The 19,802-nt window shown below is 45.6% G+C and overlaps 1 protein-coding gene across 7 annotated transcripts in view; it reads left to right on the top strand.

Annotated features, from left to right (window-relative positions):
• RHOBTB3 (Rho related BTB domain containing 3) overlaps positions 1-19,802 on the top strand; it is a 66,745-nt gene that overhangs the window by 13,414 nt on the left and 33,529 nt on the right. For all 7 annotated transcript variants that reach the window (XM_030566897.1, XM_030566896.1, XM_030566892.1 and 4 more), the window contains exons 4-5: positions 876-1,068; positions 4,475-4,626. In XM_030566897.1, the coding sequence (XP_030422757.1) occupies positions 876-1,068; positions 4,475-4,626 (345 nt within the window). The remainder of the gene's footprint in view (positions 1-875; positions 1,069-4,474; positions 4,627-19,802) is intronic.

The raw sequence follows: 19,802 nt of genomic DNA, 5'->3' as shown, positions 1-19,802 counted from the left end.
CCTGTGGTTCTTTGGTTTCCTCTCCTGCTTGATACCATTTAGAGTGTTGGGAGATCTTATTATGCGGCTTTCATATTGCTGGGACCACTTTGAAGTTCTCCAGCTTAGTGTTCCTTAGGCTAACTGTGAGATGAAACTGGTTGGTACATGAGATTGGAAATAGGATAGGAGAACTATTCCCCTGTTCTCCGTAGATTGGTATCTAGGGTGACAGTCTCTGAAGAAAGGGCAGCTTTAGTTAATTCGCCTTACTTTTCCTGAGTATTCCTGTGTAAGTAGGCCTTCAGAGAAGAGCTTTTCTTCAGTTGTAATTAATTAGAATCACGAAACAACTTTAGTGTGTAAACCTTGTTATGATAAGTGTCAGTGATAAATCTTTTGTGCAGGCTTTTCAGTGGAAATATACAGTGTAGTGAATTCAGTATTCAACTGTGTAACTTTTAAAATTTGCCTTATAAGTTCAGCAAAGGGTTTGTGTATCCACCCAGAAAGATCTTACGGTCCTTTAACAATATCACATAAATTGCTGCATATTTTTACAATTGAAGATGACGGCACTGCTTTATTTCCTTAGTAATACAATTTTGAATTTAAATGGTTTAAAGAGCAACATATATTTCTGCGTGCAGTGCTTATTAAAAATATTGTGAGTTTCAACTGCTGTTCTTAGGGTTCCAGGTATTCATAAGTTTACTGTTAAGTGCACAAATTGTTTGCCAGACAAGAAAATTGTACAGAGAAATTATAAAGCACAACCCACTCTTCTCTTTGTTGCATCTCGTCAGTTCAAAAACATAATTTATCTATTTATGTGCAAGAATATTTGTATAGACTCTCTCTTGCCAATAAATAATGCTTTTTTTTTCCCTGTTTAGGATATTTTTGACAGTGACTGGTACACCTCTCAAAATCTTATTGGAGGAGCTGATATCATTGTGATTAAATACTCTGTAAATGACAGATCTTCATTTCAAGAAGTAAAGGATAGTTATGTTCCAATGATAAAAAGAGCATTAAATCATTGTTCAATTCCAGTCATAATTTCTGCTGTTGGCGCAAGAAAAAGCGGTATGTGTTAAATCTCATTTTATGAACAGCTGAAATATTACCTTGAAGTTACATGTTGAGTAAATCACAGTGAAGTCTGATTACATCTTCAGTCCAGTCATGGTAAAAGTTTTTTTTTCTTCAGAGTTTCACATTCACCAAAAGATGTGATGTGTTAAGGTGCTGTAGATTGACGCTGATTAATTTAGTATCAATATTATGTATTTTAAGTTATTGAATATAGATAATATACTTTGATCTGTCAAAGAACACTCCTGCATGGCTCATCATCTGCAGGAATTGAACCAGGACCTCTGGATCTGGATTTGCAGTTGGAGCTAGAAGTCTGTTAGCTTGGAGGAGGGACTAAGAACTACAGTGTGTTAGGGTGCATGACACTGGGACAGAAAGGCTAACCCCTCTGACTACAAAGTGGAGACAGATCAGGACTGTACTCAAGATCATGTGGAGCCTCTAGACTTCAGTTTTGATTGAACACATTACCGTAGTGTGCTCTATATTGTAGAGCAGTGGTTCTCAACCTGTTTACCATTGTGGGCTGCATATGCAGCTCTCTGTTATGTGAGTTACAACCACACTATATATACACCTGTACATCTCTCTCTCTCTCTCTCTCTTTTTTTATTTTTATTTTTATTTATTTAGTTAAATTATTATGACAGCAATATGATGCAGAGACAAGGTACCCTGTCCAGGGCAGAATGCCCCTTTCCTCCTCAGGGATGCATCCCCCCCGCCCCAGCATCCAGTCCCCCACTCAGGGACTGTCCTCGCATAAACCCAGCCCTTCACCTAGGGACTGCCCTCCAGAACCTCTCCCATCCAGAGACTGTGCTGCAATATCTAGCCCCACATCCAGGGGCTGCCACTGGTTCCCCATGGAGAGTCTATCCCCCGTGCACTTGCCGCACCTCCCTCCCTGCATGGTGTGTAAACTTCTCAGAATTCTCAAACTAAGCAGAATTAAATGTGGTCTGTACTTGGCTGGGAGACCTTCAGTGATCCCACGTTACTGTGTTTGTAATGTGTGGTACTGTGTTTGGTTCTGCCTACACTAGGAAAATTCTTTGCTTTTTTTTAATTTGCTTGATGTTGATAGTTTGGTGTTTTCATTCTTTTATTCTATACTTCTTCCAAGCATTGTGGTATTGCTGATTTTTATACACTTTGAAATTCAGGCCCATAACTTATTAATGAAATCTGCATCTCTTTTACTTAGGGAAGCATTTTAAATTTGACATGGTATATCCCTTTTTTTTAAATTCATAAATTTGTGAAGTGGGTACTCTCCGAGACAGATAGCATAAGCAGATTTCTATCCCATGTCAATACTGTATAAACAAACAAAAATAACTTTATTTTATAATATGCAAACAAATGATGTGTACATAAAAATATAACTACTTTGGAGATATCGCATTCAGTTTTGCCGAGGCCTACTTGGTTGTCTCTATTCAGTGAACCAGAAAGAGCTGCTATTCTGTATATGTTAAATCTTATGAACAATTTTTTCTTTTGTAATTTATTGACATGGGAAAACATGACCGCTTGAGTAATATAGGATGGATGATAAATCTTCCAGTTGATCGATTTTATAATAAAGTGAGGGTTAATTTAACTAACTACATGTTTGGCTACGATAATTCTTTTACTTATACACATGTACTTTTTCCTATAAATTTGTTTCATAACATATGCATCATCACTTCAAATGACTCTGAACCTTTTGTAGCTTTTTTTTTTTCTTTTTGATAGTGAAAATAAGCTTTGGAAATAATTTTATTGAGAGTAGGCAATATTTTGCCAAGTTTAGGCTTGGATCCTGTATTGTGATCTGTTTGAGCAGACAGCTGTGACACACAGAACGTCTCTGATGTCAGTAGGCCCTACTCATAGAGCCTTACTGACTTCAGAGAGGCTGTGTGTGGGCACAGCCGTCTGCTCAAACAGATCACAATACGGAACTGGGACTCAAATAGGTATGGAGCAAAAAAAATTTGTTGGCATAATTTGCTTCTTGCTGAGGTCGGTGGACCATGTTTGGGTTGTGACATGTATACATGAAAGAACCCATTATAGGTGGAGAAAAGTGTTTTTGTTTTTTGTTTTTTCCATTATCAGTTAAAGCAAAGCCACCTTGACTAATGCTAAAATTGTTGTTCCTTCCTCAATTAACCAGTGGTTGCAGGGAAATGCAAGGGTCTAGGCACAGATTCTGTTCAGAACTTTGTACTATATATACAGTCACACAGGACAGTAATGACTAACTATATACGCTTGCACTGAGGAGTAAAGAGTCCATAAAGTTACTGCTCCCCCTTACTCCTTTGCACGTTGCCTACATCCCAGGTCACATTGCAGGGAACAGAACAGCCACCATGGGGCTGCTGCTTCTCTCTCTCATATTGCTGGAATCATATAATTACTTCCATAGTACATGGAGGCTGAATTAGATTTGCACAGGCATCCTTAGTGCTGGTGGTTCTTAACTTTTCAGTGCTTGATTTAGCAACTTTCACATTCTTTTAGTGTGATTTTTTTTTGATAGTTAATATTCTGACTTGCAAGAGAATGGTTGTTTTATTTCTTACTGCACCAGTATTAGAGAGACAAGGTGGGTTAGAGAATATCGCTTTTATTGGACCAACTTCTGTTGGTAAGAGAGAGAAAAGCTTATGAAAGCTTCTATCTCACCAACAAAAATTGGTCCAATAAAAGATATTACCTCACCCACCTTGTTTCTCTTTTATATCTTGGGACTGACATGGCTACAACACCACTGCATGTACCAGTATTAATTAGTTAATTCTTTGATTTGTTACTTCCTATATACTTCCTGTGAGAGAAATGTTAATAAATTGAATAGAGTTGAGGAGAGCAACAAAAATTATAAAAATTTAGAAAACGGGCTATGAGGAAAGGTTGAAAGAACTGGGTTGGTTTATCATGACCCCCATCAACCTTCTCTTCTCCAGACTAAACAGTCTTCACATGTGTAAGATTGTTATAAAGAGGATGGTGATGGATTGTTTTCCATGCCTGCCAGGAATAGGAGAAGCAGTAATCAGCTTAATTTGCAGTAAGGGGGATTTAGGTTTCATGTGAGGAAAACTTTTTCTAACTACAAGAATATTTAAGCATTGGAACAGGTTATATAGGGAGGTTGTGTAATCCCTGTCATTGGTGATTTTTAAGACTAGGTTAGACAAACACCTTTCAGGTATGGTATAGGTATGCTTACTCCTGCCTCAGCAAGGGGGATCGACTAGATGATCTCTTGAGATCCTTTCCAGCCCTACGTTCTATGATTCTACAATATAATGTATATCTTTACTAGTATGTACAAGCCAGTGTGTTGTGGATTATTTAATTAAAATGTCTTCTATAAATCTTTTTGTTTTCTCAGAAGTACCTTGTACTTGTCCACTGTGCACTTTGGACAGAGGGAGCTGTGTTACTGCTTCTGAAGGGATTCAACTTGCTAAAGAACTGGGAGCTACTTACCTTGAATTGCACAGTCTCAGTGATTTCTATATAGGAAAATATTTTGGAGGAGTGGTAAGTGAGAAACTGTACTAAGCAGAGCGTAGATAAAATCTTTAATATCTCTCTAAAGCCAAATTTTGGCTTTACTTTAAAACTGTGTGCCATGTAAATGAGAATTGGATAACTGGAACAGTGACTCTAGGGCCTTATCTACACTGAACTTTTTTTTTTTCCAATTTTCCACTGGTGGTGCATCTTCCCCAGTTATAGCAATATTGGGAATACTAAACTTCCTCTGTTGCAATCAACTTCAGGAAGTTTACAGGACAAACTCAAGGAACAGATCTTTTTCCTAGTTATATAATCTGCTGTCCTGTCACTTTAATTATGTGCTCCAAATTACTCAAGATGCTTAGGTGGGGTATTTGTTGTTAATTGCTCCATTGCTTACAGTTGTGTTCCATTTGTAAATGAGCATGTTAAAGTGTTTGAATTTTAATATATGTCTGATGTTACTTTGTTTTCAGTCATTGAACAGTTTCCAGTCTCAAGCAATCTGTCCAGTCAGTTGAAATAAAGTTGAGCTCATTTATTTTGCCTGAAAATGCAAAAATGAGGGGAAGGAGAGTGACTGACTGAAAAAAGTAAACCATGAACATTTTCATTGCAAGTTAACACTTGTTGAGGCAAGGACTTTGGCCAGGTCTGTGCTACAAAGTTTTGTCAGCATTGCTGTCTGTCAGGGTTGTGAAAAAAACACATACCTATGTGGGCAAAAATCCCAGTGTAGATGTAGCTGTGCCGACAGAAGAGTACTTCTGGGAGCATAGTTAATTAGAGAGACAAGATGGGTGAGGTAATGTCTTTTATTGGACTGCTCGTGAGAGAGAGAAGCTTACACAGAGCTCTTCTTCAGATCTAGGAAATGTACAGTGTGTCACAGCTAAATGGAAAAGATTGTTTAGAATAAATAGTCAACACATATATGAAGGGACCATTCAAGGTGATGTGGACTATTAACACCTGTCCAGTCATAGGGAAAAAAATGGGTGGGTGTGGGGGGAAGGTTGGTGTTAACACCTTCAAAAGACAAATCTTGGAGCTTAAATTCATAAATTTGCTAGATACTGAAGATCATGGACTGGATAGAGAAAATAAATTTATGACTTGTTACAACAATCTGTAACCCACTTAACCCTCCACCCAGCTTTTCCTTGCCCGCCCCCCTTTCCTCCCTATGACTGGAGAGTTAACTGGGCACTTCATTTTGAATGTTCCCTTTTAAAATGTGTTTGAACTACTTTTGCTAAACAATCTGTTTTACCTTGTACACTCTGTACATTTCCCAGATCTCAGTGTTTGCTTGAAAGGTTGTCTCTTTCTCCAACAGAAGCTGGTCCAATAAAAGATCTTACCTCACTCACCGTGTCTCTTTAATATTCAGCAGGACCAACCCAGCTACAGCAGCACTACATACAGCATAGCTAGTGTCGTTCAGGAAGGTGGTGTTACTATGCTGGTAGAACTCCTACTGTCATTGTGCTATGAGGCTGTGCTGTTATAGCTGTATTGGCAAAGCATTTGTAATGTGGCAAAATATGTTGTCTTTGTGTTTTTATATTAGGATAGGTAAAGTGGTACAGCCTCTCTCTCTAACTATGGATGAGTTACACTGGTATTAAAGATGCCTTAAAACTGTTTTCACAGTTGGAGTTGTACCAGTGTAATTATATAGGTTTTTGTTTTTGTATTTTTTTAAAAAGGGCTCTTCTTTAACTGATGTCCCTATGGGTGCTCCACTGTGATGTGTCAATGTCCCTTGTGTCTGGGATTGGAACATTTACATTAGCAATGCCGGTTGGATCACACATGCCACCTCCCCATCTCATGCCGTGAACAGCATGTGTGCATACAGCGCGCTGTGGACCAACTGCCACCCAGTTCCTTCTTAACTGCCTTCGATCTGGGATGGAATCTGCAGCAGAGCCCACCTATCCTTTGAGTTGCTAGATTATGCCTTATCATATAGTTTAGTAGTTAATTCTTTCTTTTGTCATCCTCTCCCTTCATTTTTTTTTTTCTTTCCTCTGACCCTCCGTTAATTCATAGCTTAACACTTTTTTTGTTTTCCTGCTTCCTGCCCTTCCTGATTGGGAAGCTTTTTCTCCCGTGTGCTTATGCTCAGATCTCCTGAGTTTAAGAGATGCGTTTCCCATCAGGAGGCCTTCCTAGTAAGCGACGGTCACCCACAGTGCATCCACTGCCTGGGAGAGAGACACGTCCCGCAGAAATGTACCCATTGCCACAACCTGACTGCTAGGGCCAGGAGAGATCATTGAGTACAGCATTGTACTCTGGTCCAGATGCTTCCTCCGCACAGTTCTCATGCTCTGCTAGCTTGTCCACTGATCCTCATTTGCCAGGTCCTAAGGGCAAATCTTTTTCCCACACGGACGGGAAGAAACAAGTCCTCTCATTGCCCAGTGCCTGCCAGAACACCATTCCCTGCAGCATCAGTTTCGGATATGAGATGTAGCTCTAGGGACAGTCAGAGTACTTCCGGTATCGGAGCGAAACGTATGTCTAAAGACCCTAAAATGGGCAGACCTGCGGGCATCAGCATAGTCTCTCGGCACTAGAGACCGCAATGTGAGACCTTCAAAAATGGTGCTGACCACCCCAACCAGGTAAACTTTGTGTGCCATGGCACTGACGAAACCACTGGCACTGACAGCTCTGTTGGCACTGACATTGCTTTTGGCACCAACAAAACATGCGGCGCTGGCCAAGCACTAGGCACTGGTTCACCCTCAGGCACTGAGCAAACCCTTGGCGCTGGGCAAGTCCTTGACTCCATCTGCTGGGCTGCTCAAGAGAATGCACCTCTCCCTCAGCATCGATGCATCTGCTGATGAGGCTTCTCACTCCTCTCCAGGGGGTCAGATACCCTAAGGACCTGCTTGTATATGACCTGCCTGAGTCACAAGTACTCAGACATGAGCTCCCTCCATCTCTGTTCTCTTCTCCATAGTCACAGCACTGCTCCCTTTCTCCTCCAAGGATGGCACCACCCTTCCCCAGCGAGGAAGATAAGGAAGACTATGCTCCCCCCCACCCTTTACATTTGGGACAGGCACAAAGCACATCATCTACACATCCTCACTATCCACAACCCCCAACCACCCCAGGACAACCCCACGTGCCATTCCCTCCACGTTAGCTATACTGGAATCCGTGGGTCATATCCAGATTACAGTTTGGGAAGGCTCCCATAGAACAAAGCCAGAGGCCTACAAATTCACCGTCCTTATCCATCTCTTGATCACCAGAGACCGATAGCAGACGAAGAAGAAGAACTGGAGGGGGAGGTTACACTGCCACTCTATTTCTCCTCTTCTTCCCCCGATGAGGCTATCATGCCTCAACCCCCTACGTCAGCCAGCGACTTTAAACACTTTCAGGAGCTGTTTCAGTGTTCAGATAGGTCCATGAGGAGACAATGGACCTCTTCTCGAATCTCAGCCTATAGTGTAAGCTCATAAAATTCACACTCTCCGTCAATGTGGAGGAAGATATGTACAGATTTTTGCCCCCCCTTCATCCCCTGTGATGAATTACACAAATTGGTAATAGAATAAACAAAAACTAAGTTCATTAACTACAAAAGGTAGATTATAAGGAATAGCAAACAGAACAAAGTAAATTACAGAGCAAATAAAACAAACTTGCAAACTAAGTTCAATACACTAAAGAAACTGGCTACAAATAGTCATTTCTCACCCTAAATGTTATTTTAAGCAGATTGCAGAATTTCTTTGTGGACAGATATCTCTTGCTTGCAGCTTAAAACTCCAGGTATATCCTTCTTGGGCCAGACACCATTCCCAATCTAGGGTCCTCCCCCTCCCTTTTGTCTTTGTTTCTTCGATGTCTAAGCAGTCATCCTGGGTGGAAATTCAGTGAAGAACGAACCAATATTACCTTACTCCCCAGCTTTAAATAGAGTTTGCATATGGCAGGAATCCTTTGTTTCCCACTCAATTTGACCCCACCCACTCTTAATGGAAAACTGCTAGAAGTCCAAGATGGTATGAAGTACCAGGTGACATGATCACCCGACCCTGCAGTGTCAAAGTTGCATCCCAGGAAACTTCTCAGGACAGAGGAGATTAGCATCTTCAAAGACCTATTATTCCCCCCCAATGGCCCATCTAGGCTGTTTGCATACTGTCTGGTGGGCGTTCCACAGGGGAAAACACAGTTGTAATTGTTAAAGTCAATATTCGTAACATCAGATACAGAAATTATCCAATTTATATGCATTTATCATCAAATTCAATAAATCAGAACCTTTCTAATGATATCTCACATGACCCATCTTGCATAAAACATCTTAGTTATGCCATATTAATATCATAAGCATCTCTCTCTAAAAAAAACATGGGGCATGCATCACAACACATTCTTCTTCACATGGGGTGTGCTGCTGCTCTATGCCTTTCCCCTTCTGTTCAGAGTACTTCACAAGATCCAAGTGGACCAAGCCGGAGTCATCCTTATAGCTCCGACCTGGCCACAACAGATCTGGTATACGTAACTTATTTGCATGACGGTATGGCCACCGAATACTCTGCGACCGACTCCATGTCTCCTTTCACAGGATGTGGGTCAAATCCTCCAGCCCAATCCACAGCTACTCCATCTGAAGGCATGGTTCCAGGATTCAGAGATGATCTGTTCAGAGGCTGTTTAAACAAGTACTTTTGAATAGCAGATGTGATCCAACTAGATGCACTTACTTCCACAAATAGACTAGATTCCAATCTTGGTGCACCTCCAATCATGTCAAGGCAATGATTACTCCATTACCGCTCATCCTGGACTATATTTTACACCTTAAAAGATCCGTCTTATCCACCAACTCCATTCATGTGCACTTGGCCGCCATCACTTTCTTTCACCCCTGTATAGACGGCCACTGTTATGTTCACCCACCTGCTCATGAAAAGATTCCTGAAAGGCCTCCAAAATCTTGATCCTCACATACGAGATCCCATCCCATCTTGGGATCCTGGCCTTGTCCTACATTATCTTACTAGACCACCATTTCAACCATTGGCAATGTGCTCTTATGTTCACTTACCTATGAAAACAGCATTTCTTGTTTCAATCACCTCTGCCTGTTGGTGAAATTGGAGCATTCATGGCATCTCCTCCCTTCCCCCTCCGCCACTTTTTTCATAAAGACAAGGTTATGTTACATCCACATCCTAAATTTTTACATAAGGTACCATCCTCTTTCCATCTAAACCAACCTGTCTGCCTTCTCTGCTTCTTCCCAAAGCCGCACAGCAACCAGCATTAGGTGGCATTACACACCCTGGATGTCAGATGAGCATTAGACTTCTACCTGGACAGAACTAAACCTTTCAGATGCTTGCCATGTTTATTCCTATCAATGGCTGAAAGATCAAAAAGCACAGCCATTTCTAAGCAATGCCTTTCCAAGTGGATCTCATAGTTTATAAACCTGTTCTACCAGCTGCATAGTCAACTACCTCCTTCTGGCACTCAGGCACATTCAACCTGCACTCTCTCCACTTCGTTTGCCTTGCTCAACAATGTCCTGATCGCTGACCTTTGCAAAGCGACCACGTGGACATCTGTGGACACATTTAGCTGTCATGATGCTATTACTCATGACGCAACATCAAATATTAATGTTTATTAGTGAATATTTGAAAATAAACGATACAGAGAGTTTAAAGCATCAGTTATTGTTTCATCGGGGATATCATACAGACTATGGGGGAGGGGTCAGTATTTTGGTATTGGGCAGCATATACCATATACAGTCTGTCATGTCCCCAATGCGGGGTGAACGGTGGGTGAGATCAAGATACAGTCGGGAGGCAGTGAGGGTACATCGCTCATACAAATAGGTTACAGACAGTCGTGGGAATAAAGGAGCGAGCTGGGTGATGAGGATAGGGCGACCCTCACATAGTGGAGTTTGGTTTGGTGGGTTCAGGGCTCAGGGGATAGAGTCCAACGGGGGAGTGTGAAAATCTCCTCCCCCCTTCGGGAGCACGGAGTCACGCCCGCTTACTCCTGGTATTGGCGGTGACCGGTGACGTGCTCCGTGTAGATGTCTCTGGACCATCTGATAGTGTCCGAGACCATCAGGCGTCTCATGAGCTGCGTGTAGCGACGGCCTACCCCACAGGCCCGAAGCACGCGTTCATTACAAGGGTCCCAGGCGCCCAGGACCCCAACAATCAGGGCGTCGGTATAGATCTCGTAGCCCTTTGACCGCAGTGTCCGCCAAGGGGGTGTATTTTTCGAGCTTTCGGGCTCGGGCCTCGCGGAAGGCCAGGGTCCTGTTCTCGAAAGGAACCGTCACATCAACGAGGATGATCTTTTTTTGAGCCTCGTCCGTGACGATGTCTGGGCGCAGTGGGCTGTCGGTGCCAGGGACGGTGCGGTTGGTGACTTTTTCTCCCAGGTGTGGAGCGATGGCCTTTACCAGACGGTCCTGGATGGCGTTGTGACGCAGCTGCCAGGCTCTGGCGTGGGGCTTGCAGCTGCACAGGACGTGGGGCAGGGTCTCCATGGCGTACCCGCACTTCCTGCAGCGCTTGTCTCGGTTCCCGTGGCGGACGGCTCCGTTGAGCGGGACGCAGTTTAGTCTGGCGCGGTGTATGAAGCGCCAGTCAGCGAAGCGGATGAAGCTGCCTGAGTGGAGGAAGTGGTTGCTGGAGTCCCACTTGCTGGTGACCTCGAAAACCTTGCCCTGGTCTGGTTTTTTCTTCAGTGTGCCCAAGTAGAGCGCGCGTACGGCGGCCTTCAGTGACCTCTCCAGCGTGCCTCTGGCTCCAGGACTGATGACGGTGTTCTCCGTCTCGGTCCGCGGTATCAGGACTCCCAGCTCCCGTCGGTCCTCGCTCCATACCCAGCGGCAGCCTAGTCGTTTCCCCAGTCGGCGCGTGGCATTGCGGGCACGGGTCCACAGTGAGGCTATGTCGCCTCTGTCTCGGGCGAAGTCACCGTCCATGGAGCCGCTCAGGAAGGTGGCCATATCTTGGCCAGAGGCAGCTCTGTCGATTCGCTTTGCGGTGGCGGAGCGCAGGGCGGTCGTCGCGACGTTCTTTACCACGGCGTCCGGGCACGTCAGGAGGCGAAAGGCGTGTGTGACGACGGCGATATCGCAGAGGTCTCCCATGCGGGGGACGTTGGCGCCACCGTGCCGGTGAGCGATATAGACCAGCTCGTTGCTTGCTCTCTGGGGCAGGGACAGCCACTTCTTCACCAGTTGCCGGATGACGTTGTCCGCCTTGTTGAGGGGCACCTTTGCCACGGCGGATCCTCTCAGGACGAAAGCGATGCGGGGGATCAGGAACGTGTTGAGGGCATCGATTTTCTGCCACGGAGCCAGCAGGGAAACGTCGATCCTGGTGGCGTCCTGCAGGATTTCCTGGATGGTGTCCTCGGAGGTCTGCCGGACACGGAAGCCCGTCGGCGTGCCGAGGTGTTGGTACGCCTGCCCCTCGGCCAGGGGGACGACGGATTCACCCTGGATGAGGAAGTCCGTAGCCTGCGCCGAGGTCTTCTTGCTGCAGTTGACGTGGAGGGACGCGCACTTTTTGGCGTTAAAGCGGAGTCCCGTCCATTCTGCGACTCTCCCGATGGTGTTGAGCATGCCCTGGAGCCTCTCGGGGTCGTCCGCGATCAGTATACATTTATCAGTATACTTTCAGAAGATTCATTTAATAATGTGTAATATATTGCATCCCTTCCATGAGAACTCAGAAAACAGTGGTATTGCACAGAAAACAGGATTATTCTCTACAGAGTGTTACTATGCACACAGGGTGGAGCGCAAGTATATGGCACCCTCAAAAGGATATGCGTACCTGCATGTACACCCAACCCCGTGCTCCCTCATTGTGCAGTCTGTGAACGAGAGGGCACGCCACGGGCAGCAGGCCCCAGCACCGAAGTCCAAGGAGGCCAGGCGTATGAACCTGCTAGGCCGGAAGGTCTACTCAGCGGGCACCCTCCAACTCAGGGTCTCTAACCAACAGGCCCTCCTTAGCCGCTATGCCTATAACTCCTGGGTGGCAGCGGATAAGTTCAAGGAGTTGTTGCCTCAGGATGTGTGTCAAGAATTCACGGCAATTCTTGATGAAGGCAAGAAGGTCGCAAGAACTTCATTGCAGGCATCCTTGGACACAGCAGACTCGGCCGCCAGAACTCTGGCTTCAGGGGTTACAGTGCGCCGCATCTCCTGGCTACAGGTTTCTGGCCTTCCTCCGGAGCTCCAACACACCATCCAGGACCTCCCGTTCGAAGGTCAGGGCCCGTTTTCAGAGAAGACGGACCCCAGGCTAAAAAGCCTGAAAGACCAATAGGGTCATCATGCGCTCCCTAGGGATGCACACGGCCGGGACCCAGCGTAGACCCTTCCGGCCGCAACAGCAACAACAGCGCCGGCCCTATCTCCAGTACCGCCAACGGCAGGACTTTAGTAGACGCCGAAGCAGGAATGGCCGGCGCAGACAATCGGGCAACCAAGGAGGGCAGAATCAGGGCTCCTCTAAAGCCCCACCTGGCCCAAAACCTTCGTTTTGAAGGTGCGCCCGAGGACGCTGTACCAATTTCCCCCACGGATCCGTCCCCCCGTTTTCCAACCACCTTTCGTTCTTCCTCCCAGCGTGGACCCAAATAACTTCCGACCATTGGGTCTTACACACTGTGCAAACGGGATACCGTCTGCAATTTATTTCATACCCTCCCTCCCACCCCCCACCCTTGTCCCTCTTCAGGGACCCCTCTCACGAGCAATTCCTTCTTCAGGAGGTGCGGACGCTCCTCGACAAAGGAGGCGGTTCCGGAGAATGAGAAGGGCAAGGGGTTTTATTCCCGCTATTTTCTGATCCCCAAAGCCAAGGGAAGCCTCAGACCTATCTTCGACTTGTGGGAACTCAACAAACATATGGTGAAGTTGAGATTCTGCATGGTATCCCTAGGGACCATTATCCCATCTCTGGATCCTGGAGACTGTTACGTCGCCCTCGACATGCAGTACACTTATTTTCATATAGCCATTTTTCCGCAGCACAGACGCTTCCTTCGGTTTGTGGTCGACCGTCACCATTATCAATTTGCGGTCCTCCCTTTTGGCCTCTCCACGGCCCCGAGGGTATTCACGAAATGCATGTCTGTCGTCGTCGCATATCTTCGGCGCAGTCGCATACACGTATTCCCCTATCTCGGCGACTGGCTGATTCGAGGCACATCAGAGTCGCAGGTCCGCAGCCACGTCCACGAGATCAGCCGACTCTTTGGAGCGTTGAGCCTCATTATCAACGTGGACAAGTCCACTCTGCTCCCCACGCAGAGGATAAAGTTCATCGGGGCCCGTCTGGACTCCACCTTGGCCAGGGCCGTTCTTCCGCTGCCCAGGTTCCAGTCGCTGTCGGCCATCATTCGGCTCCTACAGATGGCACCCTTGACCTCTATAAGGATGTGCCTAACCCTCTTAGGCCACATGGCGGCCTGCACCTTTGTTACGGGTTATGTGCGGCTTTGCATGAGGCCCCTCCAGTCTTGGCTTCTCGCACAATACCGTCTGGCCAGGCATCGGCTGGACGCGGTTATCACCATCCTCCAGGAGGTATTGGATTCCCTCTGGTGGTGGCTAGACCAGTCCGTAGTGTATTCGGGGCTCCCGTTTCATCCGCCCCAACCCTCGGTATCCCTAACAACGGATGCCTCCGACCTGGGCTGGGGGGCCCATCTCGGAACCCTGAGGATGCAGGGCCAGTGGTCCCCTCAGGAAGTGGCCCTCCACATCAACATACGGGAGTTGAGAGCAGTCCGTCTTGCTTGCCAAGCGTTCTCCCATCAGCTTCAAGGTCGCTGTGTCTCGGTATTCACCGACAACACGACAACCATGTACTATATCAACAAGCAGGGCGGCACAAGATCCTCTCCCCTGTGTCAGGAGGCGATGCGGCTCTGGGACTTTTGTATAGGCCACTCCATTCACCTCATGGCTTCCTTTCTCCACGGAGTACGGAACACGCTGGCAGACCGTCTGAGCAGATCCTTTCTTTCGCACGAATGGTACCTTCGCCCGGACGTCGCCCTCTCACTCTTCCAGAGGTGGGGTTATCCCCGGTTGGACCTCTTCACGTCCAGAGGGAACAGGAAATGACAGATGTTCTGCTCTTTTCAAGGGTGGGAACCAGGGTCGGTAACGGAAGCCTTCATTATCCCGTGGACGACTCACCTGCTCTATGCGTTCCCTCCGTTCCCGCTTGTCCACAAGGTCCTTCTGAAGGTGCGCAGGGACAGGGCCCGCTTGATTATGATAGCTCCAGCGTGGCCCAGACAGCATTGGTATCCGATGTTGCTGGACCTGTCTCTGGCCGACCCAGTGCCCCTACCCCTTTACCTGGACCTGAACACCCAGGACCACGGCAGGCTCCGTCACCCGTACCTCCAGTCTCTACATCTCACGACGTGGCTCCTGAGTGGCTGACCAGGTCAGAACTTCGGTGCTCTACCCCTGTACGTCAGGTACTACTGGGCAGCAGGAAACCTTCCACTAGAGCGACGTACTCGGCCAAGTGGAAGCGTTTCTCCTGTTGGTGCACGGAGAGGGGTTCCCTCCCTATGGAGGTTTCTATCGCCTGTATTCTCGATTACATCTGGTCCCTCAAGCAGCAGGGCTTGGCGATATCGTCCCTTCAATTTCACCTGGTGGCTATCTCCACCTTTCATCTGGGAGGAGACGGCCGTTCGGTTTTCTCTCACCCTACGGTGACTAGATTCCTGAAAGGTCTAGAACGTCTCTACCCCCAGGTTCGACTCCCTGCCCCTACCTGGGATCTCAACCTGGTTCTGACTCGGCTCATGGGCCGTCCATTTGAGCCGTTAGCAACTTGCTCCCTGCTCTATCTCTCCTGGAAGACTGCTTTCCTGGTGGCCATCACCTCAGCCAGACGGGTGTCAAAGCTCCGGGCCCTCACGGTAGATCCCCCGTATACATCTTCCATAAAGACAAGGTGCAGCTGAGGCCACACCCTGCCTTTCTCCCCAAAGTGGTCTCAGCCTTTCATGTCAACCAGGAGATCTTTCTCCCCGTCTTTTTCCCAAAGCCCCATTCATCCCGCAGGGAGCAACAACTCCACTCGCTTGATGTCCGTCGGGCACTCGCGTTTTATGTGGAGAGGACCAAACCATTCCGCAAATCCCCCCAGCTCTTCGTGGCAGTAGCGGACCGAATCAAAGTGCTTCCCATTTCCTCACAGAGGATATCCTCGTGGGTAACGTCCTGTATCACCACCTGTTATGACTTGGCTCATGCTTCTACAGGCTGTGTGACTGCACACTCCACCAGGGCACAAGCATCGATGGCTTTCCTTGCCCGCGTGCCCATCCAGGAGATCTGTAGGGCGGCGACCTTGTCCTCCGTCCACACCTTCGCTTCCCATTACGCCTTGGTCCAGCAGTCCAGAGATGACGCGGCTTCGGCTCCGCAGTGCTTCATGCCGCTGCTTCTCACTCCGAGCCCGCTGCCTAGGTAAGGCTTGGGATTCACGTAACTGGAATGGATATGAGCAATCACTCGAAGAAGAAAAGATGGTTACTCACCTTGGTAACTGTTGTTCTTCGAGATGTGTTGCTCATATCCATTCCACACCCACCCTCCTTCCCCACTGTCAGAGTAGCCAGCAAGAAGGAACTGAGGAGCGGGTGGGCCGGCAGGGGTATATATCGAGCGCCATGGCGGCGCCACTCTAGAGGGCGACCTGCCGGCCCACTGGAGTTGCTAGGGTAAAAAGTCTTCTGACGAGCGTGCACGCGCGGCGCGCACACCTAACTGGAATGGATATGAGCAACACATCTCGAAGAACAACAGTTACAAAGGTGAGTAACCGTCTTTTCTTGTTATTATAACCTTAATACATCTATCTCTGAGTTGTGAAGAATATGTAGGTTTCATTTTTAGAAGGTACACGCTATACATTTTTAAAGTGATTTATTTGGAAAACTTTTCAGATTAGTTTTACAGCTATATCAGAAAATGAATGATTGGTTATTTCATTTACCAAAGGTAACTGAAGAAGATAGTTCACCTCCCAATGATTTCATAAATATCTCCAGTTCAACAGGCTAATCATTAATATTTGGAGGACTTTCTTGCCATGCTGTATTAGGAGACCATCACCAAAGACTAACATTTAAATTTTTATTTAACTAAAACCATATTATGTATTCAACAGCAAACATATATTTTAACATAATTCAAAAATTCATTCGCTTGAAACATTCAAGTTTTTTAAAATCAGTTTTGTTTTGGTTAAAATTGTTTTTAACTAAAATAGTCTATTTAATTTTTGTTTTTTTTTTAAATATTTCATTTAACTATGTCAGCCAGGTCAACATGAGAAACTTAAAATATTGGCTTCTACAGCTAACTCAGTCATCTTCACCTTCATTTTCCTGTTTGTTCGTAATCTGGAAAAGAAAAACAAGCTTTCCCACTTTTTCAGGTCCGAAAAGATTTCTCAGTTTGGAATGAATTAGTCCAAAGGAAGAAAATATTCATTCTACACCGTCAGAAGAAGCTACTGCTGTTAAAAGTGAGATTTATCACTTCAACAGTCTCTGAATCCAAGTGCTTAAGTGACTTCCACCGGTTCACTGGGGTGACGTTCTTTAAAACGTCATCAGCAAACATATATTTCTTGAATAGTTCACCTTTAGCTCTGAAGTTTATTATAGTTAGCATTACGGAGGGATGATTGCTGGATGTCCATGTCATAGCCAACTCCTCTTCTTCAGCAGTTAAGGTTTGACCCTGGTACCAAATATTGAGACTGTTTGCAAGAAAATGAGCTGGAGATAGTGCATGTCCCATTCCTTTTTTTAATGCTTGTAATTTAACTCTGTTGATGCATATTTCTCTTTAAGAGCTCACTCAGTTCCTTCCAGATTTCAACAGCGTCAGCAATAAAACAGCTATTTCTCTGCATTTTGTTCAGTGCTACAGAAATAGGCTTCACGGTACTCAGCATGTGTTCAACATTTCTCTTAAGCCCCGTGTTGAGAACTTTAGCTGTGACAGTGTCATCTATTTTTTTACTATTTTGTCCACAAACTGTCATCAGATTAGGCCAGTTCTTGATACAGTGCTCAAAACACTACTGAGTTCCATCATGTATGTTGTGGAAGAGTTAGCTTGTTTCCTCCCACTTTTTTCAGAGAAGCTGCTGCAAAGTGATTATTACAGAAATATTTTGCAATTTCAACAATATTAGCCTTTATTTGTGGAAGACTGAAGTCTTTGGCTAGGAGGTGCATCAAATGAGCACTGCAACCGTATGTTATTAGCTTGGGACTCTTCTAAATTTCTTCTCATCTTGGATAGGATACATTTGCAGTATTGTCTGTGACCAAGCCGCGTACGAGACATTTGAAATTTTTTTCATAATTTGTTACAGCTCTTACTACTTGTAAGTATTCTGCTGTGTGTTCATTTCCTGATATATCAATTGTTTCTGTAAGAAAGACATTCCCTTCTTCTGTTGTCACACAAGCACATACAACAGAATCATTGTGGATGTTGCTCCATGCATCAAGACTCAGGTTATCAATTTCACCCTCTAGACCTTTTGCACATTGCTCAATTTCTCTTTCATGCACTTTATCCAGCAATTTGCCTGCAACATTTGCTCTGTTGGGTGGACTGTATTCTGGTCTTAATGACTGAACCATGTTAATGAAGTGTGGGTTCTCAGTCACACAGAAAGGAGAGTTTGTTGCATAAACAAACCGGGCAGTTTTTTCATCAGTTCCTTTTTTTAGTAATCTGTTGGTTTGTATCACAAACGTATCTATAGTGGAGATTTTTTTTTCTCTTTGCTGCTGGTGATATACTGTGGCTATGTGACATACATGATGTGACAGAAACACTATCATTGGCAGATAATGCTGAAACTATAGAAAATGATGGTGATCTTGAAGGTGGATAGTCTTCAAAATCCTGTATGTTGAGAATGGATTCTCCTAAATGAAATAAGTCAATGCAGTTATTTGTTTATTATTACCGTACTGCTCATTTATTATTACTCATTGCATTCACTGACACACAGTACTACTTTAAAGGGGAAATTGTAAAAGGAAGATCTGCCTATTTCAGCTATTTATTTTTTATCACAATTGCATCTATATTGATAGTACTATAGTGTAACTGCTATATTTTTTTGCTCAAACCTGAGAATTCAAGAATAATCCAGAAGGAAGACAGGCAGTCCTTAAGAAAGAAGTATGAAATTAAAACGTTTACCAACCTGAAGATCCTGTATGTTCAGACATGTTCCTTTGATCATCTTCAACGAAGCTTCCTCCTGAGAAGGAACACTTCTCATGATGTTGTTTCATTTGCACAACCAGGCCTTCCATTTCTTTGTTGCACTGTTTGCATTTTGCATGTATGCCTGTCTTACCCATAGCTAAAGGAACTTCATTTAAATATTCCCAAATTGGGTCTCTTTTATGGCCTGCTGCCGTTATAGGTTTTCCCTTGTAGAGAGAGAATGGTATGGTCGATCTCAAATCAATGAAGGGTACACTCAGAAAGATCACAAGACTTCTGGAATATGCTGCTCAAACAGTTCCACTTTTGTTTCTACTGCCTCTCCCTCCCTTCTCACATTTATCTCCAGACTTCTCCTCATCCAGATCTGTTCCGCCCCAGCAATCTTCTATTCATTGAACTTTTTGAAACTTTGCACTTTTAGAGAGAGGTAAGGAATTGACTGTGTACACAAATTTGCAGAGACACAATAGGGTTGAGGTCTGTTATTTCTCACCCCTTGATATTATTATTTATTTAAAAACATTTTTGTTGTTAACATGCATGTTATCTCTGAAGACACAAATGCACAGTTTGAGAACCGCAAAACTAAGCGTCTCTGACAGCGGTTGCTCTACGCATTTTGCCGCCTCAAGCATGGCAGGCAGGCTGCCTTTGGCGGCTTGCCTGCGGAGGGTCCGCTGGTCCCGCGGCTTCGGCGGACGTGCCTGCGGGAGGTCTGCTGAAGCCACGGGACCAGCAAACCCTCCGCAGGCAAGCCACCGAAGGCAGCCTGCCTGCCGTCCTCGCAGCAACCAGCAGAGCGCCCCCGCAGCTTGCTGCCCCAGGCACGCGCTTGGCATGCTGGGGCCTGGAGCCG

This window comes from Gopherus evgoodei, chromosome 6, assembly GCF_007399415.2.
Source record: "Gopherus evgoodei ecotype Sinaloan lineage chromosome 6, rGopEvg1_v1.p, whole genome shotgun sequence".
Lineage (NCBI taxonomy): Eukaryota > Metazoa > Chordata > Testudines > Testudinidae > Gopherus > Gopherus evgoodei.
The sequence above is the reverse complement of the archived record's forward strand: the minus strand, read 5'-3'. Positions and strand labels throughout refer to the sequence as shown.